Here is a 25667-nt window from a genome sequence, read left to right as displayed (position 1 = left end):
ATTTGGAGTCTTCTGTGAACAGGCTTCCCTCCCTGGCATCAAGGGGGAAAGCCAGCACTATCTTTCCTGATGAGTAATTAAACATCTGATAAGAAAGGCCTGAAGGCTGACTTAAGGTTAGGCCCAAATGTGCTAACGCAGGAAAGGGCTTAGCTGTTTTGACACAGCTTGAGTTAATGGGATGTAACTGGAAGCAGAATGATTTCTCAGCTTGCTGCTTCAATTAAATCCTGTGCTTCTAGAAGTTAATTAACAAATAGTTCATTGCCTGCCTGCTGTGTGCTTAGAGCAGCAAGTTACGCTGGACAGCATTTTCTTTCTTTCCTGTTTATTTATTTATTTTCAAAAATGGGGTTTCGCTGTGCTGCCTAGACTGGTCTTGAATTCTTGGGCTCAAGCCATCCTCCAACTTCAGCCTCCCAAAGTGCTGGGATTACAGATTTATGGGCTTGAGCCACCACACCAAGCCTGGACAGCATTTTCAAAAATTCTGGGCCTTCACCTACAATAAGAAATATATGTATGTTGTGACCCAGGACACATATGTCAATAGATACCTAAACCAAATCATATTTCATCCTCTGCATTCTGATTTTTTTCTGTTTCATTTTCTTCCATTTTTTATTATAAAACTTTTCAAGCACACAGAAAAATGTAAAGTGCAGTGAATGCCTGCATACCCTACACCTAACATTGAGCAGTTGTAACATTTGGGCACATTTGCTTGATCTGTGCAAGAGTGTGCTTATTTTATTTTTTATTTTTATTTTTTTTGAGACGGAGTCTCGCTCTGTCGCCCGGGCTGGAGTGCAATGGCCGGATCTCAGCTCACTGCAAGCTCCGCCTCCTGGGTTTACGCCATTCTCCCGCCTCAGCCTCCCGAGTAGCTGGGATTACAGGCGCCTGTCACCTCGCCCGGCTAGTTTTTTGTATTTTTTAGTAGAGACGGGGTTTCACCGTGTTAGCCAGGATGGCCTCAATCTCCTGACCTCGTGATCCGCCCGTCTCGGCCTCCCAAAGTGCTGGGATTACAGGCTTGAGCCACCGCGCCCGGCCAAGAGTGTGCTTAAACACACACAAATATTTTTGTTGTTGATCCATTTGAAAGTAAGTCACCTCTCACACTTTAGCATGTATCCCCTGAAGTTCACAAAGGAATTTCAGGGCAGTGAAACTATTCTGTATGTCACTGTAGTGGCAGATGCATGTCATTATACATTTGTCCAAACCTGTAGCATGTATAACACCTGAATCCTAATGTAAACCATAGCCTTTGGGTGATAGTGATGTGTCAGTGTACTTCATCGATTGTCACAAATGTGCCACTGTGGTGGTGGTGTTGATAATGGGGGACTTTGCATGTGTGGGGACAGGGGAAATCTCTACTTTCCACTCAGTTTTGCTGTGAAACTAAAACTGCTCCCAAAAAAAAAGTCTAATAAAAATAATTTATAAGGCCGGGCGCGGTGGCTCAAGCCTGTAATCCCAGCACTTTGGGAGGCCGAGGCGGGCGGATCACGAGGTCAGGAGATCGAGACCATCCTGGCTAACATGGTGAAACCCCGTCTCTACTAAAACTACAAAAAACTAGCCGGGCGTGGTGGCGGGCGCCTGTAGTCCCAGCTACTCGGAGGCTGAGGCAGGAGAATGGCCTGAACCTGGGAGGCGGAGCTTGCAGTGAGCCGAGATCGCGCCACTGCACTCCAGCCTGGGTGACACAGCGCGAGACTCCGTCTCAAAAAAATAATAATAATAATAATAATAATAATAATTTATAAAAGAAATAAGGCATTTTCCTGCATAAACATACCACCATTACTATCCCTTAGAAAATTAATAAGGATTTCATAGTGTTGTCTAATATCCACTTCATAGTTCCCCAGTTGCCCAGGAGTGTCTTTTGTAAGCTGGTTTTTATTTTATATTTTAATATATTGGGTGCAACCCATTAAACTTTCTTCCATTGTACTCATGGTTTGCAACTGGTGATTTGAAAAACCATTGCTTTGGGAATACAAAGGTATGTAAGCCATGGCTCCAACCCTCAAAGAGATCACAAGATGTTTTCCAGAAATGAGACTGACCCATGAGAGGCTTACAGACTGTGAAAAGTAGTCTGGTTGAGAGATGAAGGAGGGGCATGGGATCAAAAAAGTCCTCACTGGGGGTGAGGCTGGACTGAACCTCTCAGTTGCATTTGAATGGGGTTCAGGAAGGGGCTTCAAGACCTGGGAGCCATATGGGCAAAGGTGGAAGCAGGGGTGTGCATGGTGTGTAGCCTGAGCATTGACGACCCAATCTGACTTGAACTGAGTGTGCGGAGGGGGTTTCAGGAAATGAACTCAGTTGTCCTTCCTTGGATTGGCTGGTGTGGTGTGGCTCCAAACAGGCTTCCTATAGTGCTCCAAGCAGATCCTCTCAACAGTTGGCATGTTGCTTACATCTGTTCCTTTGTCACATTTTGAGAGACAAACAACAGCAGGCGGGTTAAAGGTGGCTTCCTGTGCTCCAGAGCAAGCCTGTCATTCGCAGCTGCTTCCCAGCTACCTGCCAGAAGTGATTTATAGAATCAGAAGAGGGTGAGAGGGAAAGGGATGATGGAAGCCAGAATCCCTCCTGGTTTTGTCCTTTAATCCACAGGGGATCCATGTGCTACTCTAGGCTAACACCAAATGCCTGGAAGAAAGTTTAGAAGCAGCCCTGCTGCTTCCAGGCACTTGCATACTCACTGGAGAAAGAGCACCGCTTAATTTCTTGTATTCTGTATAGACCGTGGTGTCTGTGATCAATTGCCTTCATTCCATTTGTTTACAAACAAGGACGTATTAACAATAGTACCTCCTTTCCCTAGAAAAGCCCAGTCATTAGGCCATTGACTCTTAGGAACACATTCCGTGGGAAAATGGGTCATTGGGACTTACAAACCAGGTCCCCCTTCCTTTATGAGCTCCCTTTCCTTAGATTTTCTGTCCTGAGGTAATAAAATGTCTGGAACCTAGGAGCCAGGAACATGAGCACTGCTTTAGCTCACGTGTAGTCGACAGCTTCCCAAAGTGTGGTTGTGTTCTAAAACTTACTGGTAAGACAGATATTTAGAACTTGGAACTCATTTATCATAGGGTATAAATGAGGATAAGACTCTCCTACAACGTATGATGGATCAGAATGATAACAATTTTCTGAGGGGACAGCATGTGTGTGGGAAAACCTTTAGTGTTGGAACATGAGGAACCAGGTGTGTAGCTTTTCTGTTTCTGCTGCTGGAGCCAGAGGTTTCCCTCTGTTTCAGGAGATTCCTGTGGCTGAGGAGGAAAACAGGATATTGATACACAAGAGCAAAGTACTCCTTAATATTCTACATTAACAAAGCCTGCAGGAAGAGGCATCCCCAGCCACCCTGTGGAGTGGCTGTTTGGACTTGGATGCTCACAAAGTATGGCTGTCTCTGCTCACACTTCCCCAGCTCTCATGGTTATCCCTCAGACCAGCTTGTCCTGACCTCTCAGAATGCTAAAACTGTGTTGCACTCCTCGGAAGCAAATGCTCTGCTGCCTGTTGCCTGCACCGTTGCCTCTGCGGTCTTCCCGTGCTGCTCCTTTCCATCTCACTGACCCCAGCTTGGTGTGTGATCACATCTTTCCTGCTGGAGTCTCCTTCTGAGTTTTGGGCTCTTTATTCCCTTCATGTTTCCTTATATTTCTCCTTAACCAATTATGATTGTTCTTTCTTCTTTAAAATCCCATAGCACTTGGTATTGTATTCCTCTCCTGCCAGTTGAAAGCCTGCCCTTTCTGTTTTCTTTTCACAATTTATTTGCTGGACAAATGAATCTTCCCCTGATTAGATTATAGGCAAGTAATTCATCATGGTAGTCTCTACAATCCAGCAAAGCTTTGCTCTGTAGATGCTCAATAAATAGGTAAAATGAAATGGGCTGGATGAATGGATATAGTATATATAATAATCATAGGTTTTCATATTTTATTCATTTGCTTTATTGTTATCCTCAGGGACTATTTAAAGGTAGGTGATTTTGAGGGATTCTTAGGTTTGTGTTGTTTCTTTTAGCTGTGTCTCTGCTCAATCCACAGTTAGGGTCTGAGCCCACAGTGCCATCACTCATGATAAGCCTGCTAAGGCATCTTCTTGCCCTCCCATCAACTCTCTCCCTTACAGCAGGGTCCCTTCTCGGCCCCTCTGCTCTGTGGGGGACCTCAATTGTAGAGGTGAATCCAATTGAGCACAAACACCTAAGAGGCAAGGGTGTACCCCGGCATTAAATATGGGTGCATCACGGCTTTCCCGCATCTGAACCATTTGGTACAAACTTACAAGTTGAATAATGCAAAGAATATAAAACAACAAGAACAAAAAATTTCAGCATTCCGTGTTGGGGAGTTTTTTGGCGTTGCCAAGAGTTAGCATACGGTTGTTGGTGCCTCTTCCAGACAGCTTTTCTTTTACTCCGGAGCTGGGGAGACTTGAGAGGCATGGAGCTGAAAGACCCTGAAGTCTGTTTCCCCTGTTGGGTGTCTTAACTGACACGTCTTGAGGAGGCCCAGGTAAACCTGAGCTATGAAAAGTTTAGCTCTGTGGATAAGCTGAGCTGGTTTGCTCTCCAGCTTAGGACCAGCTTCCTCCCAGGGCCCTGCAGTTGGGGACTGGGTGAGGGTTTGGAGCTGGGCAAGGAGGTAATTGGGGATGGAGCATGGGAGTAGAGAAAAACTGGCTGATTATGGAGAACTGGAGAGGTTTTAGGCTTTCTGGTCCTTTAATGAACAAATTTCTAAATTCCTGTGGGTAGGATTTGGTCCATTAAAACCTGGTAGTTTATTTACTGCTGCAGAATTCTAAAATTGTTTCTAAATTTTATTAGCATCTTCAGATGGACAAGGATAATTTCTAAGTGATCTTGGGAGAATATGGCTGCAGTATATTCGTACTCGGAGATCAGGCTCATCTGGAGTCTGTGTCGAGCGTTGTTGCTTCAGCTGCCATTGTGCAGAGTGGCCGGACAATGGCCCTGAATCTGGGGGATTAGGGAAATAGTTGCTTTATAGGAAGATACTTGTGGGTGTATAAATTAGCCAAGTATTCATCTTCCATAATAAAAAGCCCTCAAATAGCATCTACATCTGAAAATCAGGAAGCAAAACCATGACATTTTGAAAACAGAGAGAAATACCAGAAGAAAGAGCCCCACAAGAATCGAAAATGAGTTTTTCTGGGGAGTGAGAAGCTGAGATGGGGAGGGCTGAAACAAGGGGTTACTGTTTGATTCATTAAACGGCATATATGCACTGCTTTGATTTTTTAAAAAGAAGAATGAGAGGGGGTTTTCGTGGAAGGGTTGCCAAGGGAGGAGTGACAAGAGACACCTGAGTTCCAGCCATCCTGATTTCTGCCATCTGAGGGTTCAGATAGATTCGAGGGACTCAGCAGAGGTGGTGGTCTGTGGCCCTGGGCGCTCCTGGGAGTGGCCGCCACTGTTTTCTCAGCCTCATGTTAGGAAGTAGGACATCTACCTGGTAAATAATGGCATATTAGAAGTAGGGTAAGTGACGAGAGTTAGCTGGAAGTGTTTGGCTTGTTGGGAGGCAAGGGTAGCAGTAGATGTACCAAGTGCTTAGAGTTATAGATCTTGGAATTGGAAAGGATTGTGTATTCATCTGCTCCAGCCTTCTTTCTAGCACTGAAGTAGGATTTGCCTCATTTTACAGACACAGTTGCAGAAGCAACTCAGAGTCAGATGGGTGACTTGCCTAAGATCTCACAGCTAGTTCATGGTGGAGGAGCAGCCAACACTATCTCCCAAGCTTTCCAGTTAATCACTGCTGTTTTTATCTTCCTGGGTTAATAATTGTATAGTTTTTTGTTTGTTTTTTTTTTATGAAAGAGTCTTACCCCCATTGCCCAGACTGGAGTGCAGTAGGTTATGATTATGGCTCACTGCAGCTTCAACTTCCTGGGCTCAGGTGACTGTCCCACGTCAGCCTCCCAAGTAGCTGGGACTACAGGCACATGTCACCACACTCGACTAATTTTTCTGTAGTTTTAATAGAAACAGGGTTTTGTCATGTTGCCCAGCTGGTCTTAAACTCCTGGGCTCAAGTGATCCACCCATCTCAGCCTCCCAAAGTGCTGGAATTACAGGCGTGAGCCACAACGTCTGGCAGCTTTTCTTCTTTTTTCACTTTTTTTGTTATTTTATTAGATTCAGGGTGTATTTTAGATACATGTGCAGGTTTGTTACATGTAAGTATTGCATAATGGTGAGGTTTGCGCTTCTAGAGAACCTATTGCCCAAGTCCTCAAAATAACAATTAGAAGCATGACCATGGGAAACCTCTACCATATATAAGATTTTGATTTTTCTTTCCCCCTTCCAAGTTTCTACTGCCACTAAAGTATTTTGTTTCTGGATTTGGGCAGCCCATCTCAACCGGGATTCCTAATTAAGCCCTGGCACCGTCAGACATCCATCGTATATAATTAATTGACTTCTATGCACTTAGAATGGTACCAACTGCATACCATCCTTTGCAGAATTGAGAAGACTCATTCAACAGCATTTTGTGTGGCACTTAATGCTTTCCCAGAAGCCAGTTGAAAGGGGCCGGTATTTGGGTTATGTTTTTGTTGTGGTGGTGGTGGTGGTGATGGTGTTTTGTTTTGTTTTTTTTTTGTTTGTTTTTTTGAGACAGTTTCGCTCTTGTCACCCAGGTTGGAGTGAAGTGGCACGATCTTGGTCACTGCAACCTCCACCTCCTAGGTTCAAGTGATTCTGCTGCCTCTGCCTTCTGAGTAGCTGGAATTACAGGCGCCCACCACCATGCCCAGCTAATTTTTTATTTTTAGTGGAGATGGGGTTTCACCATGTTGACCAGGCTGGTCCTAAACTCCTGACCTCAGGCGATCCACCTGCCTGGACCTCCCAAAGTGCTGGGATTACAGGCATGAGCCACTACACCTGGCCAGGTTATGTTTTGGTTTTTCATTATACCTTATTTCTTCAGGTAGGCAGTATTCCTCCTCATAGGAAAAAATGCCCTGTCCTTTGTAGCAGCATCACCTTCTAGCCATGTCTTGCCCTAGCTGGAAAGCTTGGCCCTTCCTCAAGCCCTATGCTTGAACCCTTGACATCCTGTTTATTACAAGCTGCATTTTCTGACTGTCTGGCTATTCAGAGCAGTTGTGTCTAATGACATCCCAGCCCCCTCCCATCCACCTCAGGTGTTGTCTACAGCATGGATAGAGCACATAGTTAAAACCAAAGTACTGAGACAATGTTGGTTTTGCCCCAGATGGGCTTTTGGGTATTTGCAAGTTGAGTTTCTTTTCATTCTTAAGTGGAAAAATGAATTTGTTGAATTTTGTACTTATCAAGGTTTCATTTACAGAAGCAAAAGGGCACAGAATACAACATCTTCCTTTTCTTGAAGATTTTTTTTCTACCTACTCGATCCCCAACAAACATTAAAGCTGAGGGCAGATCTACCAGTTTTGTAATGAATGGGGTTCATCAACTGGCTTTCTAAGGAGTGTTTTCTTAAAGGTGAGGTGGCGTGTGATCCCTGTGTTTGGAGTCTGAAGAGAGGCCTACATTCTAAACTGGATTCTGCTTTTAGTTAGCTGTGCTTTGGACTCAAAGCCTTCTTGGGATGGACATATTTCCTTTGAGTCTCCATTCACTGGCCCAAGGGGAGGGGAAGGAAAGGGACAGTGATGTGGAACCATTACTGTCCCTGGCACTTCGCACTGCACTCCTGCATACGTGACTGCATTTGGTCCTCACAGCTACCCTGTGAGTACAGATCGACACTTCCATTTTTGCAGATAAAGCTACCACAGCTCAGCAAGATGAAGTGACTTATCCTCAGTTCCACACTGTGCTGTCCCAGAACACGAGCCCGTAAACTGCTTGCTGCCTTTCAGAGAAGCTTAAGAAAAGGAAATAGCTATCCAACTAAGTTTCAGTACGTTTTACATTGTCAGTATACCAGATTCCTTTTATTGCAGAAAAGCTGCCTAAATGATGTGCATTTAAACTGGTACATTGGCTTAAGACCTCAGTCATCTCTTTGCTGGAGGTCTGAGGTTCCCCTGTCCCTGCTTGAAAGCCTCAGTCTCGTTTTAGAAGATCAGTTGATCAAAAATATTTTCTGGTGTCCTTACCTTTAGAAGTAAGGGATTGGGGCAGAGGAGGGAAGGGGTGACAAGTAAAAGAGAAAATAGTTTGAAAATATAAATTACTTCTACAGAGTTTAGTGAACCTGATCTATGGTGGTTGATTAAGAAAAGCAAAAATGTTTCGGGAGGGCAGCCCTCCGACCCCAGGGAGCAGTGCATCCCATAACTACAGCTGATTGAGACCCATCACTGCATGGGGTGTCAGAAGAAGGTCTCAGAAGATGGGTGGGGACTCCTTTATCTTCTAAATGACAATAACTCTCAAGCTCACATTACGCTGTAAGAGGAGGATCTTTTTATCAACATGTAATACCTATAGTGGCTACATTAATTAAATGTCTAAGGATCTAAATAAAAGCTTTGGAATGCTCTCAGTTTCAGGAAGCCCAAAGGCATTTTGCAAGCCCTACCACTTGTGTCTTGCTTCATTTACATATATATCATCTCATCTTTTTAAGCTGTGGACAGTGAGACACTTTTATTTCCATTTTACTAATTCATACAGAGTATATATTCAGGGTTACCTGAAACCCAGCCTTCCTGCTCCCAGCCCCTCAGTCCCTCCAGTGAAGCTAAACTATGGGTTTTTTAGAGTCCTTTTCTTTCATATCAACGTATCATCTAACTTTAAAATTTAGAGGCCGAGCATGGTGGCTCACAACTGTAATCCCAGCACTTTGGGAGGCCGAGCGAGGTAGGAGAATCGCTTGAGGCCAGGAGTTTGAGACCAGCCTGGGCAACATACAGAGACCCTGTCCTGTCTCCACATAAAATTTTTTCCAAAAAATTAGCCAGGCCTGGTGATGTACTCCTGTGGTCCCAGCTACTTAGGAGACTGAGGTGGGAGGATCTCTTGAGCCTGAGAGGTCAAGGCTGCAGTGAGTTGTGATTGTACCTCTGTACTCCAGCCTGGGCAATAGAGCAAGACCCTAACTCAAAAAAAAAAAATTTTAAGAAACAAAACTTCTAAAAAATTGTTTTTGTTGACCTGGCGTGGTGGCTCACATCCATAATCCCAACACTTTGGGAGGCCGAGGCAGGAAGATCACTTGAGCCTAGGAGTTTGAGACCAGCCAGGGCTATAGTGAGACCCCATTTCTTTTTGTTCGTTGGCTGGTTGGTTGGTTTTTGTTGTTGTTAATTTCACAATGAAAGAATCCTCTAGGTCCTAGAGAGAGGATGATGTCCTAGAGTCTAGAACAGGGTCAGAGTCATCTCTCCCCCAAAGCCCCGACAGCAGCTGCCTCAAACTGCCTGCTAGCTGGGATTGTGAAAGAATACAAGTCTGGCCTACTTCCTGATCTGCTGCCTCTTTGAAAGAGGACACCTGGAACCAATGCAGGCCCTCAGGACAGATGAGCTGGAGCTACCTGTTCCCAAAGACCTGTTGACAAAATGGCAGATGACTTCCTGTTTGCCAAAGGAGAAAGGACTGATTGCAGGTTTCTCAGCCCTAGTAGACCTGCGGGGAAAATCTTGCAGCTTATGCAGTCTGAGCCAGTAGTCTTCTGAGACACTCTCAGGCTGAAGTTAAGAAAGGAATGAATATATATATATGGGGCGAGGGGAGTTGTAAATACTTGTATATAAAATGAGAATCCCTTGCAAAAGGGATTTTTTTTTTTTTTTGAGACAGTCTTGCTCTGTCACCCAGGCTGGAGTGCAGTGGCATGATTTCAGTTCAGTGTAACCTCTGCCTCCCGGGTTCAAGTGATTTACCTGTCTCAGCCTTCTGAGTAGCTGGGATTACAGGTGCCCGCCACCACACCCAGCTAATTTTTGTATTTTTACAAAGATATTTTGTATTTTGTATACAAAATACTTTGTATTTTACAAAGATGCGGTTTCACCATGTTGACCAGGCTGATCTTGAACTCCTGATCTCAGGTGATCCACCCCTCCCTTGGCCTCCCAAAGTGCTGGGATTACAGGCATGAGCCAGTGCACCCGTCCTAATCCCGTGGTTCTTGAATCAACTAAGCAACAGGCTTAGTCAAACTCCTCTAACCTGTAATGTTCTTAGGAGCAGGTGAGAAGCATTGCACATGAAATTGTTAGGGCTCAAACAGACCTTGGAAATCATCTAGTGCAACCCCCTCATTTTACACATGAGAAAACTGAGGCCCCCAAAAGTTAAACAATTTGTCCAAGGTTCCTGGCCTGGCCTGAAGTGTATAGTGCTGTAACTCTATAGAGTTTGACAACAAATGAGAGCAACTCCATGGAGTTGAATCTCTCTGTATAGTGCTGTTTTTGCTTAGCAGTGCTACGTGATTCCTGGATGATGTGTTCTAGCTCCTTAAGCCATTTCTTAACATTGTTTTCTATGGCCCTATTCAAAACATGTAGGCCCATTGATCTCCCAGACAGGCTGGTCAGAGAAGGCTTGGCTCTTTGCACATTGTGATTTCTGCAGTCAGCCCTTGTGTTCCTGGGAACATGAGGATGATGAAGTGGCTGTACTTGTTTCCTTGCCTCTCTAGAGGAGGGGTTTGTCCCTTTTATCTCCATCCCTAAGAAGCAGGAAGAAATTACACATTGCCAGCCCTCTAATAGTCTCACCCATGTACTGGATGGGAGCATCCTACTTGAGAAGGCTGTGAACCAGGTGCCCCTTGATAATAATCCCAAGTGTCCTTGAGAAAACAGCCCAGGCACACCTTTTCTTTCCCATAGCACTTTTTGCCAACTGCTGCCTCCTTGTCCTCTGCCCCTACCTGCTCTTGGAAAGCAAAGGTTTAGCAGGAAAACCCAGGGGACTTGAGGGGATGCGCATAGTACTGAAAAGACCTGCGAAATGTGAACGTTGAAATCTGTCCGGCTCATCCTGAAGACACAGAAAGTGCCCCCAAAAAGCCCTTGGTCAGCAGCCAGGATTCCATCCCAGAATGGACAATTTAAGCAACCTGTCTCCTCAGCTGGTCTGGCCTGGTGGTTCCTTCCCTCCCTCCTTGAGCTTCCCTTGGTCCGAGAGGTGGCCTTCTACTTGAAGAAGGCTCATTCTTGGACCCAGGGTGTGTGAGCCACTGCACTTGCTTCTTTATGGATTTCCCAGTAAACTCAAGGTCCCTCCATAAGAAAGGGAAGAGTAGCCAAGCTTCCAAGAACAAGAGATCATATTGTACAAAAAAGGCTCATACAGCAGGAAGGAGCTGGCTCAGGTTTAACCTGAGGTGTTGCCCTGTTAGTCTGCTTTCTCCATTCAGACCAATTCCCACCCAAACCAGGCAGCATTGACCTTGGGGAAACTGCCAGTTTATTAGCCCAGGCACCTTCAGCCCAGTGTCTTTTGCACTCAGATTTTGATTTATTATCAAGCCATCATAACATTAAGGTCAATTATTATTTTTTTAAAATTCTGTCTCAAGTTTTGAAGCTCCATGGGGTTGCTCTCATTTGTTGTCAAACTCTATAGAGTTACGGGAAATATCTGAATTTTCAAAATAAGTACAGCCTGTAGAATCCGGCCACTGGAAGCCTGTTCTTTTTTGAAGATGTTGATCAGATGTTCACTGATAAACTTGAGCCCCCTTTTCTTCCTCTGGTCTACCAATCTAGAACGCTGTGACCCATCTCAGGCACACCCCGCTGAGGAACCACCTGACCGTGACCAGTGCTCTGAGGCTCACGCCCATTGGTGTATGAGGACTGCCCACCTGGCCTTGCCTCTGCCCATACCACGTGGCATCTCCCCAACAACGTGGTCACTTTCTGTGTCTGAGCCCACGTCCCACAAAGCACCCAGCCCAAACCCAAAAACCCTTCTGGGAAGGAGGGATGGGATTTTTTTTTTTTTTTTTGAGTCTGAGTCTTGCTCTGTCACCCAGGCTGGAATGCAATGGCACGGTCTCAGCTCACTGCATCCTCTTCCTCCCAGGTTCACACCATTCTCCTGCCTCAGCCTCCTGAGTAGCTGGGACCTCAGGCACCCGCCACCATGCCTGGCTAATTTTTTTGAATTTTTAGTAGAGACGGAGTCTCACCGTGTTAGCCAGGATGGTCTCGATCTCTTGACCTCGTGGTCTGCCCGCCTCGGCCTCCCAAAATGCTGGGATTACAGGCATGAGTCACCGCACCCAGCCAGGGATGGATTTTTTTTTTTTTTTTTTACTACCATAGAGGATTTGGACAGGCCAGCCCTGTCCCTATTTCTTGTTTTTTTAAATGTTGGCAGTGCCCACTTTCATTTCTGTACCCTCTGACACCTGCTTTCACGCCCTTCCCTTCTCTTTTCTCACTCTCTCCTTTCTGGGTTCTTCCTCATCAAAGGCTGGTCTCAGCTCACTGCCCTGTTAGAGGGCTTTAGAAACCAGGTCACACAGGGTTTGTTATTTGCTACTCAAAGTATGTGGGTTTTTATAGTAACCATAGAAAAATTTGACAGTGGGCCAGGTGCAGTGGCTCATGCCTGTAATCCCAGCACTTTGGGAGGCCGAGGTAGGCGGATCACCTGAGGTCAGGAGTTGGAGACCAGCCTGGCCAACATGGCGAAACCTTGTCTCTACTAAAAATATAAAAAAGTAGCCAGGTGTGGTGGCACGTGTCTGTGGTCCCAGCTACGCAGGAGGCTGAGGCACAAGAATCACTTGAACCCGGGAGGCGGAGTTTGCAGCGAGCCAAAATTGCGCCACTGCACTCCAGCCTGGGCGACAGAGCGAGACTCTGTCTCAAAAAATAAATAAATCACATCACATCACATCACATATTAGTAAGACAAATTTAATGAAAGACCAGTAGAATATATCTGAGGAATGCAAAGAAAGGTTATGTTGGAAAAGCTGTTTAATTTACATATTGATAAAATAAAGACAAAAGATTGTGTAATCATCTCAGTGGACAGAAAAATCATCTAATAACGTCTAATATCTAGTGAAAATCCTTAGCAATCTAGAATAGAAGGAAACTTTTGGAACTTTATAATCACTCCAATTACCTAGAAATATTATATCTAATAGAAATTCATTAGAATTGGTTCTATCAAAGTCAGGTTCAAGACAAGCAGGGCACTGTCACCTCTGTTTTTCTATGTCATGTTGGAAGCTCTGGCAAAAGATGCAATGAGATAAGAAGATGGTATAAATATTGAAAAGGAGGCCAGGCACAGTGGCTCATGCCTATAATCCTAGCACTTTGGGAGGCCAAGGCAGGTAGATCATGAGGTCAGGAGTTCGAGACCATCCTGGCTAACAAGGTGAAATCCCATCTCTACTAAAAATACAATATATTAGCCGGGTGTGGTGGTGAGTGCCCGTAGTCCTAGCTACTCGGGAGGCTGAGGCAGGAAATAGCATGAACCTGGGAGGCAGAGCTTGCAGTGAACCGAGATGGCGCCACTGCACTCCAGCCTGGGTGACAGAGCGAGAGTGTCTCAAAATAAAAATATATGTATATAGGAAAAGAAACCAAACTATCTTTTGTGAGCAAAATGATTTACTTAGAAAAATCCAGTTTCATAAGGGAGCTAAGCAAAACAACCAGATACAGAATCAACACACAGAATCAGTAACTTTCATATACCAGCAGTCACAGTTTAAAACAGAAATTTTTAGGCCAGGCGTGGTGGCTTATCACTTTAGGAGGCCAAGGCAGGCAGGTTGCCTGAGCTCCGCAGTTCAAGACCAGCCTGGGCAACCGGGTGAAACCCCATCTCTACTAAAAAAATCAACAACTTAGCCAAGCGTGATGGCACGCGCCTATAATCCTAGCCACTCAGGAGGCTGAGGCATGAGAATTGCTTGAACCCAGGAGGCGGAGGTTGCAGTGAGTCAAGATTGTGCCGCTGCACTCCAGCCTGGGCGACAGATCAAGATTCTGTCTCAAAACCATATATAATAGAAATTTTAAATCCTATTTTATTTTTGCCATAACCCCAAGGAAGATTTTGGCCCCATTTTACAAATGTAAAAAGTGGAGTTAGACATTAACTTGACCAAAATCATCTTATAATTAGCAGAGAATGATTCAAATGTAGTCTGCCTGAGCTGAGCCCCTGTTGTTTTCAGCATTGTAATACTCCCCTGCATTTCTTTTGTTTAGTGCCTCATATTAGGTTGCATGCTTCTTAATTGGACATCTTTTTTTTTTCTAGACAGGGTCTTGATTTGTTGCCCAGGCTGGTCTCGAACTCTTGGCTTTGAGCAATCCTCCTGCCTCAGCCTCCCAAAGCGCTGGGATTATAGGCATGAGTGACTGCACCCAGCTGGACATCTTTTTAGTAACAGGCATTGACATTGAGTCAGAGTCAAACCCAGAGGCAAGAGAGTTTTTAGAGGATACATTTGAAGGTGGCAAGGGCTGTGCTCCCTGCATCATAGTGCACAAGACCTCCCAGTGTCAGCTGGGCCCAGATGGCAATGCCAGACTGGAGACATTAAACACCCACTCTGACCTGTTCTCTCAGGATGCTGCAGTCACGCCTCCTAGGAGCCTGAAGTCCCCGAACACAGAGTAGTCACAGAGGACCTCTGCTTTTGTTCTTCAAAGCCCTAACAGTTCATAGACCCCCCACTGGAGAGCAAGGCGAGTGTAGATACAGTTGGGAGCATGCGATTGCCAACTTTTTCATTGAAGGTGACAGCTCTCAGGTTGGTAGGTTGGTAGGTGTCAGTAGCTTGTGCACAGAAATAACAGAGAGATATTTAAGAATCTTGCTTGTGTATTAGGTATGTGCATACCTCGGGTGGGCTGCTTTTCTGCAGCCCAAGGAAACCAGGGCAGAGTTACAGGAGAGCCAGTTCAGAGGTGCATGAGGGTAAAAGAAGATTTGTTTTCCCCTTGCCTTTCTTGGAGATGCCCTGGTAGTACATTCCTTTTGTTTGTAGGTCACACTAGCTGCTTTGTAAGGTTCGTCTGTTAGCATTGATCTGAAATAAGCCTTGGCTTCCAGTGGAGCATTCCCGGAGTTCAGATGGCCCTGAACAACTGGGCCTGTAAGGCTGCAGGCTGGGCTAGGACACACCCTCAGCTCTGCCCTCAGGAGGTCGTAGACTGTGGACGTGCCTCCCAAGTTCTTCTGGCCTTCTTGCTTCACTGTAGAAATTCCTCATCGGATAAGGCCTTTCTCAGTCTCACATCCTCTGACAAATGTCTAGGGAGCTTTACACGGATTGTGCAGGGAGAGAGGCTGCACAGGGAGGGAGGGTTGGGGAAGTGGGATGGGAGTATCGGAAGGTAGCGTTTCTGATCAACTCATGAGTCCTAGGAGAAGCTGGATGTGCCTCATTTCTCAGAAGGACTTTCTACACATTATTAACCCAAACATGGGTCACAGAAAATAGGCTGGGTTAGGGTGAACAGATGACTAACACAGTGGTGACCGTGATGTGTTAACTGGGTTTCTGAGAACTAAGTACTGAGAGCGTATTACAATGTTCGATACAAGGGTAACGTCTAACCTAATAGATGACTGTAACGTGACTGTTGGATAAGAATTTAACTCTTGAGACTTGAATCACACTGAAGGGCCCTGATTACTCATTTCAGAGGTATTTATTGACATCTGTAGTAACCTTTGTACTGTGAGACATCATCTCCTCATCTCCTGGGTTTGTATACAGCAGGGTGTACCTTGTGACTTGGAGAAGTTGTGTTTTGTGTTAATCTCAACAAAATACCTCTCAGCGTAGGAGTTGGAAGTGGACTTACCTGGGTGTGAGAGGCAGCAGTGTGTGGGGCCTATTAGAAATCTCCCTGGGCTTTGTGGTCAGGGAGGCTGCATTTCAGTAGTAGCTCTGCCAGTGATTCTGTGCTGCCATGGCCTGGATTCCCCATCTCTCAGAGTCCCTTAGTGCCAGTGTGTGACGTGGAGATGATATTTTACCTGTGACCTGCTCTCTGTGCTGAGGAACCGTGTCCACATGTAGCTCAGGGCCTGGCACACCATTAGCACTCACACATACAACACCAAGAAGAGCTGTTTGCGAGGAAGAGGAGGGACGCTGGGGAGGAGTAAGGGCTAGAGAGAAGCCAGGAGTGTGGTGCCTGTGGGACTGCTGCCACAGGAAGGAATCTAAAGTGAAGGGAAAGTGCACCCAAGTGACAAACCCAGTGTATTCTGGCTTAAGTTACAAGAGAATTGGTTTTCATCACTGGGACATCCTAGAGTGGATCAGGATTCAGGCTTGGCTGGATCCAGCAGCTCAAAGGGTCTAAGGGTGGCTTCTCTTGCTCTTATCCTCAGACAAGTCCTTTCCCCACACCAGTGCCAGGATTCAAGGCTTATAGGACCCTTAGATCTTGATTACAGAAATGGAGACAGCTGCTTTTCTGACCTCTCTGTCAAAAATCTCTCTATATTGCTTCAGAGAGCACTGTGTGTTCATATTGAAATTAGTCACCATGGCTTGGGGGATCAGAAACAGGCATCAGCCATGCATGGCATAGACCAAACCCAAGTAGAGAAAAGTCCAGGAGGGTTGGGTCCCTAGAGAGATGCTGCACGTGTGGACCAAGGTTTAAAAACTAACAGTGCTTATGTTGCATAATGGAAATATAGGTGTGTTTTTCCTAAATTCTTGTGCTATTTTTCTGAGTATGTATTACTTTATAAATGGGAGGAGGATAAAAAGAACTTTTATAAGTCTATTTGTTTTGACCTTGTCCCTAAAATGATTTATGATAGCTAACAAAAGCATGTAAAATGATAGACAAGTCCAGGTATGGTAGCTCATGGCAGTAATCCCAGCACATTGGGAAGCCAAAGCAGGAGGATCACTTGAACCCAGGAGTTCAAGACCAGCCTGGGCAACTTGGCAAGACCCCCATCTCTACAAAAAATACAAAAATTAGCCAGGGGTGGTGGTGCACACCTATTGTCCCGGCTACTCAGGAGGCTGAAGCAGGAGGATCACTTGAGCTGTGTTCGTGCCATGGCACTCCAGCTTGGGTGACAAAGCAAGATCCTGTCTCAAATACATAAATTAATAAATTTAAATATATATATATGCAAATGAGATGAGGGGAATATACAAGTAAAAACAATAACCAAGGGAAAGTTCCTGTAGCTTTGCCAGAAAGAGAACATCTAGATATCAGGAAAAACCTTTTCTTTTCATCTGTTTAGTTGGGGAATTGTGGAGGGTAGAGGGATATGTCACTCTAAGCACGCAGAAGGAAGGGTAGCAATTCTAGGGGCCCTGGTTTTAAAGATGGTTGCCAGCTGCATCTAACAAGGCCCCTGGATAGCCCCTGGGCCCAGAGGGTTGTGGAGTATGACCACCACCTTGGGGTCACTTGGCCTGCTCGGTTGTGTCTCAGGTGAGAGTATTAGTCTATTTTCTGGCTGCTGATAAAGACATACTGGAGAGTAGGCAATTTACAAAAGAAGTTTAATTGGACTTACAGTTCCACATGGCTGGGGAAGCCTCACAATCATGGCAGAAGGCAAGGAGGAGCAAGTCACATCTTACGCGGATGGCGGCAGGCAGAAAAAGAGCTTGTGCAGGGGAACGTCTCTTTTTAAAACCATCAGATCTGAGACTTATTCATTGTCAGGAGGACAGCACGGGAAAGACTTGCCCAATGATTCAGTTACCTCCCAGCAGGTCCCTCCCACAAATTCATGATGAGTTTTGGGTGGGGACACAGCCAAACCATATCAGGTGGTATACTGGGGGCCTGTGGGATCTGCTTGTACAGTGCGCACTGATAGTTAATCATCTTCCGAAGACATGGTTACGGAGACTCCAGTCTTAAGTTGACATCTCTAGTGGGCAAAACAGCTCTGTACTCACCCTTCACAGAGGTGGCCTTTGTTCTTCTATGCAGTCATCCATCTCACTTCCAGTTTAAAGTGACGTCCAAGTCTTGCTCCCAACCCCAAAGATACAAAATTTATTCCTGGAAATCCAGTACTCAAGATACCCCAGAGGTATCCTTACCTCTGAGACTCTCCCAGGTGGAGATTTCCCCCCAGTATAAACATGTGGGTTTCATTTTTGCCTCTGTGCATCTTCCCAGCTTGCCATAATACCTCACAGCCAGGGCCACAAATGGGATAACCATTCTTTTGTTTATGTTTCGTTTTTTGTTGTTGTTGTTGCTATTGTTGTTTTGTTTTGTTTTCTTTTGTTTGAGATGGAATCTTGCTCTGTCACCCAAGCTGGAGTACAGTGACTCAATCTGGACTCACTGCAGCCTCTGCTTTCTGGGTTCAAACAATTCTCCTGCCTTAGCCTCCCAAGTAGCTGGGATTATAGGCGCCTGCCACCATGCCTGGCTAATTTTTGTATTTTTAGTAGAGACAGGGTTTTGCCATATTGGCCAGGCTGATCTTGAACTCCTTACCTCAGGTGATCTGCCTGCCTCGGCCTCCCAAAGTGCTGGCATTACAGGCCTGAGCCACCACACCTGGCCAGGGTAACCACTCTTGATCAAACTAGAACACACCTTTGGGGCGCCTGGTATATCCAGCCTTTCCCCTGCATCTGGTCACTATTCCCACATTTAAGGAAAAACCACCTTTCCAGGGTCTGGTGGCTGGGCTTCTCTGCCTGTTGAGCCAGCCACATTGTGTTTAGACAATCTAGCCATTCAGGGGTCCTTCTGTTGTAGCCAAGATAAGCTCAATATTTTGGGAAGACCAGCAAGATGTCACAACGGGGGAATAGGTAATATTTGAATAGTGCATGTTAGGGTTTGGTACGTGGGGTTTTTGTTGTTTTTAAATTGACTCTTGGTTACCTCCCTCTACACAGACAGCTACAGACAGTTCTTCTAATTCCTCTCAGAAGAGAGAGCAACCTACTCGGACAATCTCCTCTCCCACATCCTGTGAGCACCGGAGGATTTATACCCTGGGCCACCTCCACGACTCATACCCCACGGACCACTATCACCTCGATCAGGTGAGCAGAGCCCTGTTCCTCTGAGGGCATCAGGGTGGTGCCCCTGGTTCTGGAATGGCCTCTTTCCCCTCCTATTCAGCCAAATTCCATGACCACAGGCCTCTCCTGCTCTCCTGCTTTTACCCCCACTTCATACTGAAAGTGGCATTGGTGGTGGCACCTCAGCCTCATCCAGTGTTTTCTGTGTGCCAGACACTTTGCCAGACCCTTTATATGCTTTATGTGGTTTAATCCTCAGAAACTGCCCCACAAGGCAAGTCATTAGCCGCCCCAGGTTATAGATGAGGAAGCTGAGGCTTAGAGAGGTGGAGTATCTGATGGAATGAGATTCAAATCCAAGCCTGTTCTCACCCAGGGGGCTACACTGCCTCCTGCATTCCTCTGTCCAAAGGGCCTCCCGGCTTGTGTGGAAGCCCAGAGCCACAATCAGGACTAAGGAATGCTGCAGACTTGGCTCGACCCCCAGCCTTACAGGCTACAGGCCCAGTCTTGCTCAGGCAGATGTAGTTGGAGCTCAGAATTCAGTAGTTCAACAAATATTTACCAAGTGGCTGCTTTGCAGAGCAAGTTCCCAAATCATGGGGCATGGACTGGTGCCTGTGTGGGGTGCTGTGGCCACTAGGCTGCTTTTAAATGAGAAAAAACGGCAGTTAGTTTTGTTTTGTTTTTAACATGAAACTAGATTTGACTCTTTTTTAAAAAATTATTTTAGATTTTGCTTCCTAGTATTTTGGGATTAAAATGTCCTATTTAAAAATCACGTTATTGGCCGGGCACAGTGGCTCAGGCCTGTAATCCCAGCCCTTTGGGAGTCTGAGGCAGGTGGATCACGAGGTCAGGAGATCGAGATCATCCTGGCTAATGCGGTGAAACCCCATGTCTACTAAAAATACAAAAAATTAGCTGGGCATGGCGACAGGTTCCTGTAGTCCCAGCTACTCAGGAGGCTGAGGGAGGAGAATGAACCCAGGAGGCAAAGCTGGCAGTGAGCCGAGATCGCGCCCCTGCATTCCAGCCTGGGCAACAGAGCGAGACTCCATCTCAAAAAAATAAATAAATAAATAAAAATCACATATGGTATCAGTAGATGGAAATTAACTTTTTTACTTTCCTTACTGTCCAAAGTAAAGAATTAATAAAGCCTGTGTCAGTTTCCGAGATTTGTTTTGAAATCCTTCTGAATTGTGAGTTTCAAAAATCTAGGCAACTCTGATACCAAGAATTTGACAGGAATTAAGGCAAACTGTGTGGGACATGGCCCTGCTGCCCTCTGGCAGGAAGTGATGGGTAAATCTAATAAGCACATGATCAGGTCTATAACAATATGATAATGACTGTGATGGCGACAGGTATCACGTTCATCCTGTGAGCGAGGCTGTGAGCTGACACCCTGTGTAGATTATTTCTCTTCATTCTCAAAACAATCCTATGCAGTTTGACAGAAAGGGAACCTGAGTCTTAGGTACCAGCTAGAAAATGTCAGCATTTGACTGCAGTGGGCCACTCCAGAGCCACGTTCCTCAGCCCCTGAAAAACCTTCCTGCCCAAAGTACTTCAAAAGCAAGAAGTCTCAGTTCTCTGCCTCCACTGAGAGGCCCTGGGTGAGCCAGGGTTATGTGCATGTACTTAATAAATATTTATTCATTGTCTGCTGCTGTGGACAAGGCAGGGTTGCAGCCTGTAGCAGAACTAACTGCAGAGAAAAGCCTCTTCCACCCTGAGGGAGAATGCAGTTTAGATTTGCAGGTTTCTAGAGGGTGTGACTCTTGGTCTGGCCTCTCACTATTTGTGACATCCTGGCAGGAGTGGAACTTCAGACAGTTTCCGGAGCCTTCACTCTATCCTTCTCCTGTCTGCATCTTATCTTCCCAACCAGATGACAGAGTGAGCCTTGTGTTTCCTAGTGTCCCCTGTCTCTTGAAGGAGAGACCCACAGGGAGAAATGCATCTCCTGTTGTGATCCTTTGTGGACATATTGTGCACATATGGATAATGAAGTTTCGTAAAACAGGACTTAACCTTATAACATGTATGGCACTCCAGTGTCCTTATTCTATTTCAATTTTCAAAAAGCCAGCCTTACAAAAGAGAACATACTGTACAAAAATAGGCAAAAGTACTGCAGGCCTTTAGAAGTCAGTGTAGCCCTCACACTGGGGCTAGGAGGGCCCTGAGGGAGGCGGAAGATACTCTGGGGCACAGGTCCTATTCTGCCTCTTGATCTGAGTGTGCCATGCTCCTGAGAACGCATCACACTGTGCCCCTGCCATATGCACACTCCCCTGCCTGTATGGCAGTGCGTCACCAGAAAGGGAAAATACTGCTGGTCTCAACCCACGAAATTGATTTCCTGGCCCAGTAATGGATTGAGACTCTTTGAAATACATCTTTGACTGGGCGACAGGATATTCAGTAGTTTCAGGAGGGGTCTGTTTCTTCACGGAGCACCGTGGGGGAGTTCTTGAGAAAGGTGCATTTTGGACGACTAGGGAGGGAGAAGGTGGGGTTTTTTTGTTTTTTGTATGTTGGTTTTTTGGCCACTGCTGTAAAATAATGTCTCCTCTCTCACGGGACAGCCGATGCCAAGGCCCTACCGCCAGGTGAGCTTCCCGGACGACGACGAGGAGATCGTGCGCATCAACCCCCGGGAGAAGATCTGGATGACGGGGTACGAGGATTACCGGCATGCGCCCGTCAGGGGCAAGTACCCGGATCCCTCGGAGGACGCGGACTCCTCCTACGTGCGCTTCGCCAAGGGCGAGGTCCCCAAGCACGACTACAACTACCCCTACGTGGACTCCTCAGACTTTGGCCTCGGTGAGGACCCCAAAGGCCGCGGGGGCAGCGTGATCAAGACGCAGCCTTCCCGGGGCAAGTCGCGGCGGCGGAAGGAGGACGGAGAGCGCTCGCGGTGCGTGTACTGCAGGGACATGTTCAACCACGAGGAGAACCGCAGGGGTCACTGCCAGGACGCGCCCGACTCCGTGAGAACTTGCATCCGCCGGGTGAGCTGCATGTGGTGCGCGGACAGCATGCTCTATCACTGTATGTCGGACCCCGAGGGAGACTATACAGACCCTTGCTCGTGCGATACTAGCGACGAGAAGTTTTGCCTCCGGTGGATGGCTCTTATTGCCTTGTCTTTCCTGGCCCCCTGTATGTGCTGTTACCTGCCCCTTCGGGCCTGCTACCACTGCGGAGTGATGTGTAGGTGCTGTGGCGGGAAGCACAAAGCGGCCGCGTGACTCAGTTTCCCTCCCTTCTCCCTCCTCCATCTGCAGCCACAGGGGAACTCGTCTCTTACATACCCTCAACTTCTCCCCCGCTCCCTTCCACTCCAAGGAGCGAGGAGGGCAAGAGACCTCCCAGCTCCCTGGTACCTTGAGGCACCATTCCAGCCAGGGACGCTGCCGGGTAGACTCTCCACTCCCCCCGCCGCCCACACTGCAGCAGCCACACCCATACACACACGCTCGCACAGTGTTCTGAGGAAGGAACCTTCGCCACAGACTCCTGTACTATTAACAATCTGTAACCAAGCTAACTGTCTCATCCATGTGTTGATTTCCTGTTTCCTCCTCCCCCGCCTCTTCCAGTTCAAAGGAGTCTGCAGTTGGAACTGCTGATTTTCGGTGGGTTTTGTAATTGATTTTTCCAAGAGCGTCGAAGACTTTCTTTCTCTTGGTTCACCTTGCCTGTCGCTAGCAAGCATCTGGTTCTGCGGAAATGGGATGTGAGAATGATGAAACCCAACAGAAGTATCTCAGCCTACAGTCAGTTATTATGTATAGGAGGTGAGCTAGTTAACAAACTTGTACCACAAAACAATATCGCTTTAACTTTTCTAAAGCCAAATTTCCCATGTAAGCTGCAGTTTCTATCTTTAGCCCATCATCATTTTCTGCCCCCCCAAAATCTGTTGAAATGATTCACTGATGCAAAACACTCACCCGTAATAGACTGAGAATTGAGCCTTAACTTCAGATTAACTTGTGAGAATCAGGAAAATTCCTTAAACTGCATTGCATCCTCTTGGACCAGGGCTAGAATGGGGATTTCAGGTTTCTATGAGCCTCCCCGTTACCCCTAAAGTAGACCATTTTTTAAATTGTGTTGCCACCACTTCTAAAAATTTAGCAATATTAGAATAGGATACTAGTGAAGTAAGAAATTTTGCTTGTTGTTTTGCAAACCAAATAGTTTCCTCAAACACAAACCAGTGTTCCCACGAACAAGTTCCAATTGAGAAACACGAAGGTTATGGTGAATAAAACCATAGGGAGCTTCCCCCCAACCCCTGGCTATTTTATATTAATGGGGAGAGGGGATTTTTAAATGTCATGAAGAGTGGTGGGTTGCATTTTCTTCATGGGTTTATGTTTTTGTTTTCCTTTTGGACTCGATTTCACATCACCAAATTCCTCATTTATACTTGGGGAAAAAACAAGGCCATATGTAAAAACCCTTCCAATGCCTAAGTGTCTTTCTCCTGCAACTCCAAACCCAGACTCGCCACTTTAGGTGCACAGGTGGTTAGGTCAGCCAACTGGTTCTGCCTGTCGCCTTGCCACGGAGGAGGCTTCTGAGGAGGCTTCTAATAGCTGGAAAAGAGTATTTTTCTAATATGTCGCAAGGATTAGCCAAATCTTCTTATTGAAGAAAGAAGAAGAGTGAAGAGTGGTTACCTATACCTAGCATAGTACAATCAGAACCTTGTGGAGACCACCGGGGACGGGCTTGTGGACGCCGGCTGTTCTTCCTGCCACTATCTTTCTGTGGTAACGGCCATCCGAAGACGTGGCCTGCTCCCCACTTCCTTTCCCCACTCCTTTATTGCACACAGGACACCAGTCTTCAAGGAAAGGGACTTTTTTCCAGTCTGTCAATCATACTGGGCAAGTGCTAGCTGTGCTCACCTTCCTGGGGCTGTTTCCAGCTCGTCCGCAAGCTCATCACGTTTCTTTAGTAGATTACCGGTGTAAATACCCAGTGTGCTTATGAGTCTGTTAGTAGACGTCTTCATTCGTTGGAGTAACTGGTTTAGGCTTTCCAGTTTGGAAAAGGAGCAGAGAGCTGTCCATCTGGATTGATGGAAGAAAAGAGAACCTCATCCATGCCTGGAGAACATCTAGAAAACCTTCAGCCAGCCTCCAGTGCTGTTGAGAGACCACCTGCCCCCGACCCAGAGGCACCTCCTTGGGGTCTTTCTCTAGGGTCTCTTCTCTACAAAGCACAACACTAATGTTCGTTTCCTTAGACCTCAGTTCGAGTGCCCCTATTTATTTCAATAAGAACGCACATATCCCGGCAGTTTTTTGTTTGTCACCTCTATTTAGTTGTTACCTGTTTCTCTCCTTTCACCCCTTGTCCTTTTCCACCCTTTTAAGAGTTATGCTAGCAAATCTTACTCCACGTATACTTTTTGGTTTGCGAAGGCACCGGTTAAGGGCACAAAGACAGCCATGGGGACATTTATGTAAATACGTCTCTCTAATTGCCACACTGCAGCTGGACAGTGTGTAGTATTTTCCCAGTCAGCTTTGCCATACTGACGTCAATCATTTGAGAGAAATTATTCAGATTTTATTTTTGTATCTGTGGTAACAAAACATTAACCAAAAGATTTTCTGTCCAGAAGCCTCCCCGCCCCCCCAAGCTATTTGCTCACATTAACAAATTAAAGTGCCTGAAGCAGAATTCATTCTTCACCTGTATACTAAAAACCCTGTTGTATTGATTTTTTTATAATAAGCCTTTTTACCTCTGTGTAAAAAATATATATACAAGTGTATGATGTACATTTTAGTTCTTAACTTTTTTTTATGGTTTCTAATATGTATGACCAATGTAGCCATTGCTTTAAAATGTACCGTGTAAATATAAACACATCCTATCAGATCGCTGGCTTTGGGGTATTTGTCTGGCTGGAGACGGGGTGATGCTAGAGCGTTGGCAGATCTTGGAGTTCCCACATACAGGATGGGACAGGGCTTCCTGTGCCGAAGGACATGTGGACACCAGTCTGTTTTTTCAAGGCCCTTTCCTCCTATGGTTATGTCATATTCCCAAGGGGAGACTGCAGCTCCTTGGGCTCGGATGCCTCAGTGAAAGGAAGGCTGCAGGCCACCGCCCAGGAACACCCCCTCTTCCTAGGCCTGGCTTCCCCAGTGAGCGCTCCTCAGAGGGAACAGCTGTACTTCCTCTAAGTTGTTTTCCACTGATCCCTGCTGAACCTCAGGGTGTGTGTGTGTGTGTGTGTGTGTGTGTGTGTGTAGTTTGGAGGACAATTTCTTGCAGAAAACAGTTAACACTGTAAGATGCTTGGTCCCCTCCGAGCAGCTCTCTTTGGCCCACTTTCCTTTTCCAAATGGACTCTTTGGATGCTCCAGAGCTACAGTGACAATCCCCAGGAGGAAATAAAGTATGAGGTCTTTTGAGGGTCACAGAAAAACGTTTCTCTAGAGAAAGGAGTAGGGCCCTTAAAAGGAGATATATAGGAGGGGCCCTATGTATCATTTCAGTTTTAACTCTTCCTAGAGGTGGTGATTTCCCCAAGCCACTGGCAAAGGTAAGAAGCATGGAGAGACGCTGGAAGTTAGGAAGGGAGAGGAGGACGTGGAGGAGTGGGGAAAG

The 25667-nt window shown here is 46.2% G+C and overlaps 1 protein-coding gene across 2 annotated transcripts in view; it reads left to right on the top strand.

The window, feature by feature from the left end:
* The window catches only part of SPRED2 (sprouty related EVH1 domain containing 2), a 126938-nt gene extending 102006 nt beyond the window's left edge, over nucleotides 1–24932 (top strand). For both annotated transcript variants that reach the window (XM_003908741.5, XM_003908740.5), the window contains exons 5-6: nucleotides 18885–19034; nucleotides 21611–24932. In XM_003908741.5, the coding sequence (XP_003908790.1) occupies nucleotides 18885–19034; nucleotides 21611–22279 (819 nt within the window). In that variant the 3' untranslated portion in view covers nucleotides 22280–24932. The remainder of the gene's footprint in view (nucleotides 1–18884; nucleotides 19035–21610) is intronic.
* The last annotated feature ends 735 nt before the right edge of the window (nucleotides 24933–25667 follow it).

This window comes from Papio anubis, chromosome 14 (genome assembly GCF_008728515.1).
Source record: "Papio anubis isolate 15944 chromosome 14, Panubis1.0, whole genome shotgun sequence".
NCBI lineage: Eukaryota > Metazoa > Chordata > Mammalia > Primates > Cercopithecidae > Papio > Papio anubis.
This window is presented reverse-complemented; position numbering and strand designations above follow the sequence as displayed.